The 9099-nt window shown below is 42.4% G+C and overlaps 1 protein-coding gene and 1 pseudogene across 1 annotated transcript; both read right to left on the bottom strand.

The window, feature by feature from the left end:
- Window positions 1-14: 14 nt before the first annotated feature.
- LOC118390671 (thread biopolymer filament subunit alpha-like) lies at window positions 15-8192 on the bottom strand (annotated as a pseudogene).
- A 15-nt stretch (window positions 8193-8207) lies between these two features.
- Window positions 8208-8693, bottom strand: LOC118390669 (uncharacterized protein C11orf87 homolog). Its single transcript, XM_035781390.1, has one exon. It carries the CDS (start codon window positions 8691-8693, stop codon window positions 8208-8210), a length of 486 nt encoding a protein of 161 aa, XP_035637283.1.
- Window positions 8694-9099: the final 406 nt, after the last annotated feature.

Raw genomic sequence — 9099 nt, 5'->3', positions numbered from 1 at the left:
TGACCTCAAGCCCATTGAATGTGGTACATCACAGTGCTTTTATTGATATGAAACACTTCATACAGTAAGTCACAGAACAGAATTTGTTGTGTTGACTTTATTGGGTTGCTATTTGTTAGTAATCCTGCCAAAACAAGGTTCCATCTCAACCCTATGGAGCTGGGTCTCTAGGCAGATTCTCTGGTCTGTCCTCAGTATATTGAGACTGAATGAGGAAGGGTCTGCCTTGTACCTCAACCCCAAATAGAAAGATAAGTACAGCATGTTTTCCCATGTGAATTTACAGTATCTTGACATTTGATTACCTATTAAAATACATTTTCAGGATACACAATACTAGTTCATAGAGATGGGAGCTGTGCTCAGGCTGGAGGACATGTAGCTGCTGCCTCCAGAGCTGGCATGACCGTGTCGGACTTCAGTCTGAAATGATACACATCAGATGTAGAACTTCAATCAATTCTTAAATGGTTGTGGGTGATGTATGAGACCATCCTCACTGTATAGGAGCTTCTTGTATGCGGTGATCTCAAGAGACATTTTACTGGACAGGGGTTCCTGGTACTCTTGACTATAGTGTTATTTACTGTAAGAAGAGCATGATTCATGGCTTATGTTGCACATGAAAGTGCCTCATATCTAACAGGTGTGTACCCCATTCTTATGTCATCAAGCTGCGACTTGCAGGTGAGCGTCTGGGACGCTGCCTCATCCAACGGGAGAGGTCAGGTCTGATTATTTAACACTGGTGAGCATTTATCAGGTTAACCCAGAACTAAAATTGTGCGGAATTTGGTTAGCTGCTCCACGAGATACTTAATGAAATCAAAGAAATAAACATTTTCTTTGAGACAACGGTGCATATCAACAGCTCAGATTATCTTCAAGATAATAATTCTACCAGGGTCTTGAGCCTGTCTCTGCAGTTTGTACACACGCAGCTCCTCTTTGGTTAAAGTCTGGGTATTGGGTTGGAGATGTTACATTTCCATGGTGCCCTCACCAGTCTTCCAACCAAATGTTCTGTTTTAACAGAAACGGTCCTGTGTATGCTACAGCATATTCTGAGTGCAATACTAAGAACATCCACTTGAGGAACTAATCAGGTATAAGAATTACATAATGGATGTTGTACTGATTCTAATGGTGTTTGCAATCAGTTATAGTTAGATACTGCCTGGCAGACTTCAGATAACTTTATATTGCGTTAACATAATACCAGCTTAACCAATTGAGAAAATGCAGACAAGATACTACTGTAGGTCACTGCAGGGTAAATACACTGTCCTGCACAGACACCAGGGCATCCTGCTTGCTGGGCCAGGGCTTTGTAGTGGGCCTTGATGTCCGTCAGGGCATGTCCTGGGCCTGGTCTGCGTTGTCCATGGCGATGGAGAAGGCTGACCTGTCACGATGTTCCTCGCCTCCACTTTCTACAACACAAAGCGCAACAGGACATGTGTAATGTCTGTACAATTGTTTTAACCTTCCTTGTGGATATGACAACACATAATAAGCTATTGTTTAATGTTCATACCACTATCTGAGCAGTGATTTACAGTCACAACTGAACTCTGGAAACACATTGGGCATGTAGCCTTTATTTGAACACGGTTCAATATGACTGGTAAATGTTCCCTACTCTTTGTTGAGCCCCATTAATACTGTAACAGTGTTTTTGTTGCACTTACAGACCCATATTGTCCCTCCTGTGTACCAAAATGAAGCTGTTTTTAAGGATGCAGAAAGGGTATAGAGAGTCACAGGATCTGTAATGTAAATTCTTAATGTTGTGAACACTTATGGAAGGTCAGGTTCTGCAGTGGTGATCATCTGGGTGATTTAGTGAGAGACCAGCAGCGGTGCTTAGTGTTGAGTGCTGGCTCTCAGCTTGTCTAAATCTCCATAATTGATGGGGAGACATTTTAATGCAGCGCCTGGGCAGGGGAGCATCTTCAGAAGACTCTGGAAGGAATGCTTTTACTGGTTGAGTACAGGAGCAGGTAAGGAATGGTGCATATGTAGAATTTGAATAAAACTATCACCGGGAAAGTGTACCAAGAGGAAAACATGCTCAATGTTTTCATGTTTGCTCATTTTTGAGAGCCTAAATGTGCACTGAACCCCCCCTGCCTTGCAAGGTTAGAGAGAATGTTTCAGTAAAATAGTTATGTCATCATGTACTCACAGCATCATACACCTGCTTTGAGAGACTGATCTGAACTTTCAGTCCACCAATGTTGGTTTGAAGCTCAAATGCTCAGGTAGAGGTTGTTCACCTCCTGTTAAAGCATGGGAATAGTGGTTTTTGTAGCCATAACAGAATGTCATTCATTATTTCAATTGTTTAAATCAGCAGAGGATGGTGAAAGGAGTGATAGGAGGACATGCTCATTGTAATGGCAGGAATGGACTAAAGGGAACAGAGTCAAGCGTGGTCTCCATATGTTTGATAGTATTCCCTTCCAGCTATTACAATGAGCCTGTCCAATAGCACCTCCCACCAGCCTCTGTTTGACTAATCTTTCCATAGTTTGATGACAACACCATGATGTATCCATACCTCTTCATGTGGTCCAGTCCATCTCTAATGGCTTGGTTTGGACAGTCTCCTCAAATCTTAACATCACAGTCACATTTATGCATTAAGTTTAATATATTATCAATGTCTACAATTCTGCTTCATGAGTTTAAAGGATAATATACTGTGTACTCGGCTGAAACAAAATGTGGGTATTTGTTATTTTCGCAGTACAATTGAATCTCAAGCTCTGTGATGATTGGATACAGATTCTCTTTAGAACAAAAGTCTCAAGACTCTGCTGCTGCTGGAGAACAACGAAGGCTATTATTAGATTTAGCTCCAACTGAGCATTAAAAGCATTGATCTGCCTAGGTAATTATAAAGCAAAGTCACAACACCTACATGAGGCTGAGAGACTTCGAGCGGCAGGAAGCCTAGTGGTTAGAGCGTTGGGCTAGTAACCGAAAGGTTGCTGGATCGAATTCCCGAGTTGACAAGGTAAAAATCTGTCGTCATGCTCCTGAACAAGGCAGTTAATCCACTGTTAGGCCATCATTGTAAATAAGAATTTGTTCTTAACTGACTTGCCTAGTAAAATAAAAAAATCTTTAGACCTGGTGCGGCCAGCAGATTATTAATGTATTGAACACTACAGACTAGTAGACCCAACTGTATGTACTGTACTGTGTATTATGGGGTCACAGATTATTTCATTATGGCCCCACTGTATTGTGAGGTAATCGACCCTAACCCCACTCCACCTGCTCTGGATGTCGTCGATGAGGCTCTTGAAGTGCTCAATCTCGGTGATAATGGCCTCCTTGGTGGTGGACAGGCCATCGATCTGGGTCTTGTAGGTGCCGATGACGAAGGTGAGCAGGATAGAAGTGCTTGCAGGGCCGCCCTCCCCCGGGTTGGTGAACATGGAGATATTGGCCCTCAGCACAGCGTTGGTCTGCTCCAGAGAGCGAGCCTGGGGACCACAGAGAGTGAGAGGCCAGATCGATGAATACTGTACACACATTGATTTCTATTAGGTTAACACACAGACATACAGTCTGGTGATGTTCCTCTCCATGAATGGGTCTGAATTTCAATGAGCTTGAATGATTTTGGACATTGATGTTCAGGACATTCCAATGGGCCCGTTTTATTTTGCCAGACCAAATCACATGCACAATATACAAACAATACATGAGTAATATGTTTTAGCATGTTAACACTTTTGAATGCATACATGAGCATTGCTATCAATTCCAAAACAAGGACAATCTGATACTATCCTCAATTGGGTTTCGATTGAAGCACAGACATGAATTATGGTAGGTCAATGTATGAAAAATACTCACAGGATTGGGTTGTGGAGGATGTTGATGGGTAGATGGAATACTGACAAACATAATGATAATAATTATGTTTGTTCAAGCAGAAATACAAATATTGAGTTTAATTTGGTTGTTCGAGTACAAATGCACTTAAAATATTACTGTGATAGAAAAATGTATACAATTTCATTAAAAGTCTGAAACAGTGGCTAAATACCAACATCAACTTTCACTGATTATTGATTATAGTCATTAAAACATAATGTCTGTATGACGTGTAATGTTTATGTGACATACCTTGTCAATGAAGGTGGCAAACCTTCAGCTCCCCCTTTTCCTTTCGGCAGGTCACCTGGACTGTGTTGAGGGAAGGCAGCGAGGGGTCGATGCTGGGCACGGGGCTGAGACCACCCACGTCACCACCCACTGCGGTGGTGGAGCTCAGGAAGGACGGGTTGCCTCCGATCTTGAAGACCCGGCCGCCCAAGTGAGCCCTGAGTGGGGCCACTCCAGCCCTGAACCCTGCTGCCCCTCCACCACCTCCTCCTAGAGCCAGGGCATGTCCACCTATTCCCATCCCCCCAATTCCAAAAGATCTGGAGAGGGCCAGTTCGGCCCCTCCGCCACCAGCTCCACCGCTCCTGCCCCCAGAGAAGAGCCTGTTGCCCCCATAGGTGAACCCCAAACCTCACCGCCCCCCACTGATTCTCAGGTTAGTCTCCGCCATGTCAGCTGCCTCAAAGCTGGGGTGTCCAAGATGAGTTCCCTAGTTATAGACAGACGGACTGCCAGCCTCCCAGGGGTTTATATACACTAGGGCTGCCCATTTGCTGGAGAGGCGGCTCACGTCACTGCAGGTAGCTGGGCTTACAGACAGGCCAGCGTCTGCCCGACAGGCCATCTAATCCCACAGATGTCGGGAGAGATACTGCTGCCCCCCAGGCGACCAGGGACTGATGTATTTCCAGAAGCTCAGCCTCCCTGACTCGTGTTGCCTTGGCACTGGATGGATGTTCTTCTTGACAATAAGGGTGCACTTACTTTGGCTCTTTCACTAAAGCCTTTTAATTGCCTGGCAAGGACTGATATCCGTTTTATCTTCCAGTGTCGTGCTATCGAGCCGTCGTTTTTGGAGATTGTACCGCTTCACTGAAGGCTTCGCTCATAAATCATTCACAGGGATCACTGCACATTCTAGGATTATCATCCCCTAAGGATGAGCAGCAGGGCCTTTGACAGATGTATATGGTATGCAACATACTGCAACAGACTATAGGAGCTTCAGCATTCTACCCACCAGGAGGGTGGTAATGGATGTGCGGCTTTCCACAATATACAATGTACAGTAAAAACATTTTTCATCATCTAGAAAAGTGCATTCCAAATCCATCATCCTTTTGAATGGACTGAGTTCAGTTCTAGATCATCTCCTTTGTCCAATCCACTAGGCTCAAACTTGTCCATACACATATCAGCCCGAATGGCGAAAAAGTAAACATGCAGCTCGTGTTGAGTTTTTGCTTCCTTATAACCTTGTAATGCAAATCCAATTACAAAGAGTAAATAGCAGGGATCTATTTGTCCCCACAGTCTCCAATGAAATTAGTCTGTGGACAGATCCGGTGAGAGACTCCCAACAGCAGGGTTTTATTTTCAGCCAGGGTTTTATTTTATTGAACCTTTATTTATCCAAGCGAGTCAATTAAGAACAAATTCTTATTTACAATGACGGCCCCGGGCTGTTTTTTTGGGAAACAATTAGGAACATGCTCGTCTGGCACCTGGCAAAGGGCCTTAGCCTCACTAGTTACCACAGCCACAAGGTCATTAAGCTGCCAATTTCTACAATGTATAATTAAAATTCTATTCTAACCCTAACATTAACCATACTGCCAACCTTAGGCCTAACCTTAAATTAAAACCAAATAGGACATTTGTTTTCAGGAATTTTTATGATAGCCAATTTTGACTGGCTGTGCTATCCAATGCAAATCCACTGCCATAGACTCCTGTTAGAGAACCTGTCAAAGCACTCAAATACCCAATGATCCAATCAGGAGAGGTAGGTGTGACTTTAGATTCAATAAGATCAAGGAACCTCTTGGGTTACTGATAGAGCCCAGGTCGATTTAAGACACATTTTGGTTGAATGCGTTCACTTGTGCAACTGACTAGGCATCCCCTTTCTTTGAAAGGATCATCCATTCTACCCTCAAAGTGAGGCTCAGAATGCACAAGTGTTTTCCAACATCACAATGTTCCATTAATATTACAAGCTACCTGTAATGGTAATATTTAAGATGAATAAAGTTAATATTCAGTTTAGAGTAATTAACACAATGCTTAGCATATTTGTTTTCCGTTTTTGTACCAAACTGACATTCTCAGTAGTATGAGCCGAGTGCAGCCCAAACATCTTTCTGCAGCTATAGCCTAGCATGCTGATATTTGTTGCTTAATGCATTCGTTAACAGAAGGGTATACTACAAAGCAGGATCAAGGAGTTCGTTATCAATTGTTATTTCTGGTTGCTCATCAAAGTAGCAGAGCCCTCAGTACGTTCTAAATTATATGTAGCACGATGAGTACACATCGGAGGCTGCTGCTGCTGGGAAGAGCTGTAGGAGCACGGGCTCATTGTATTGGCTGGAATGGAATATGAAATGAGTCAAATGTGTTTTTCATGTGTTTTATACAGTTCCATTTATTCCATTCCACTCAATACAATGAGCCCGTGTTCCTATAGCTCCTCCCACCAGCCTCCTCTGGTACATAGTATTCAGTAAGTAGTAGCCTAGGCAAGCCAGATTTTGGACAAGGCCACTGTCTTTGGTTTTGACTGACTGTGCAAGCATCTTGCACTGATGTGTAGATAACTTTTGGTAGCCTACTGTCTGATTAGAATTGGCCTGTCTCCAAGAGACCCGTTAGACATTTTCTATGCTTCTGCTCTGGGTCGTCTCCCTGAATTATTGTATTAAACTCTATTGATCTTTGATTGGTATTATCATTATCATTATCATTATTATATTATGATTGGTGACTGCTCTCCTTTTTGTTCACCTGGAAATGTTTTGTTACACTAGTATTCTGTTTGACGTAACGTGGCTCAAGGTAGAAAAGGAGACAAAATATGACTTTCATGACAAAGAAAATAAGCATGAAGAAATATTTATGATGCCCCATTTATTACATTTCAGAGGGTACATTATAAATACTGGACTGCTATAGGCTATTAGGACTCACAGCTATCTGGCACATGAAAGAATTAAATCTGGAACAGTGCATTATTACAAACCAAACGCATTGTGCCCTACAAGATGTCACACATGCTAGAACCTACAGTCATCTTCAAGACATTAAAGAAAAGATTGATGTCCTTTATATCAACAACCAATAAAAATGCATCATTTGAATTAAACTATGTATCTCTGAAAATAATTATTTGAGGCCATTTCTAAATACAGTCTGCACTGCCTAACCACAACAAATGGCAACTTAAACCGCTCGCCACACTTTTAGCAAAGCTAAAAGCCCGAAATAGGTTTGTGAGACCTTGTCAAACATGACATAAAAGCTTTATTTGATAGCTCCTTCAAAACGTTGTGAGAGGGTGCCAAAGCACATGCCAATCAGAGAGTCTGGTTCCTCTTAAGGTATCTTCCTACATCTACTTGCTCTTCGTTTGAAAGCGTTGTACAAATAAAATCAAATGGATTGAGACTAAGAGGAATGCATGGTCGCCAGAGCATATTACATAAAATAATGATTTATAAAGTGAAGCTTGTTCTGTGGAACTGGTTTTAAGAAGTTTGATTGAACTTTTGGGGAAATATTTCTTTAGATAAAAATCTAATTCTACCATTTGCAAGTCCAGTAGTAGAAATAGTCGCAGAAATAAATACTTTAGAATACTTGGACAACTAGCAATTTACATCTACACAACGAAATTGTGCTAGGGGCACATGAACGTATCTACATTTCAGCACCATGGACAGCGCTCTTTCGAGTGGGCCTGGGATTTCATAACCACGGACAGCGCTCTTTCTTTGTGGCCTGTCTTCAATTTACAATACTCTACCAAATGGTCCTTTGCTGAAATTATTCCACAAATGTATTCCAATATACTGACGGACTCTACTTTTATACACGATTTACAAACGTGGCACATATCAATCCACTCGGTGTGATTTATGATGAAAATGGCAAACATAGTTCCTTGAGGTCATATTGTTTGTTTTTGTGCCATATTGCTTTCCCAGTTAATCCCAAATTTATGTTTTTTTGTCAGTTACACCTGAACTATAACGTGGATGTTGTTTATTTACAAAGTCCGAACACTTTCAATTGCAGCGTTATCAAGACAAGACGACCGTTTCCAGCACTTGTCCATCTCCTTGCTCAATGTGTGCCATATCCAATTCTGACGCATTATTTGTAATGGGTAAGGTACCGATGTCCTCCTGAATGTGATAACTGGTATTTTGGACAGCGGAGTGTGGCCGGTGTTCGCCATCTCGAGGCGATGGTCGGACAATAATGCATGGTCTCATAGGCTCTCTCTTCGCCTTGGTGGACGGGCTGAGGTTGTCACGCTCGTATTCCTCCTGGGCACGTTGGATCTTCCTCTTCTTCATTCTCCTCTTGTTAAAGTGAAATGCTGCCAGGGAAACCAATATTATCCCAATTATCATGGCCACCAGCACCATGAGCGCAAAGGTCGAGGAGAACGGCTGGAAGAAGCGGCCAATTTGGTCCATGCAGGTACCATTGGTTTGGGAAGCTCCGTTGTAGATGCACAGTGGTATGGAGAGACCCACATCCTCGGACTCCTTGTTTGTCATTTCGTTGGGCTTTGATTTTCACTTCGGGGTAGTAATATGTCCTCTCCAACCTCAGCGCGACGAGGCAAATGGAATCAAAGGCCTTGACTGTCCCATTAGATTTACCTAAATGGAAATTAAAACCCCGTTGAGAACAGTGGCAAAATGTTAAGAATGCAATGACATTGTGTAGCGAGACTACAGCGGTCTGCATATGCCATCAGTGTATAGGCTCACCATTCACGGCACGCCCGATTAAATTATTTAAATAATTGAGAGAACTATTAGGCGTGCGTAATTGCGCGTCAGTTTTGAGATTACAAAAAATGTATGGCTCCAGAACAGAAATCATAATTATATTTGGATGCCAGAGCCATAATTAAATGCCATACAATTCCAATCAGTTTACTGCAAAAGTTCCTATGTG

The sequence above is a fragment of the Oncorhynchus keta genome, chromosome 11 (assembly GCF_023373465.1).
Source record: "Oncorhynchus keta strain PuntledgeMale-10-30-2019 chromosome 11, Oket_V2, whole genome shotgun sequence".
Classification (NCBI taxonomy): domain Eukaryota; kingdom Metazoa; phylum Chordata; class Actinopteri; order Salmoniformes; family Salmonidae; genus Oncorhynchus; species Oncorhynchus keta.
Note: the sequence above shows the minus strand (reverse complement) of the source record. Positions and strands in the feature narration are given on the sequence as shown.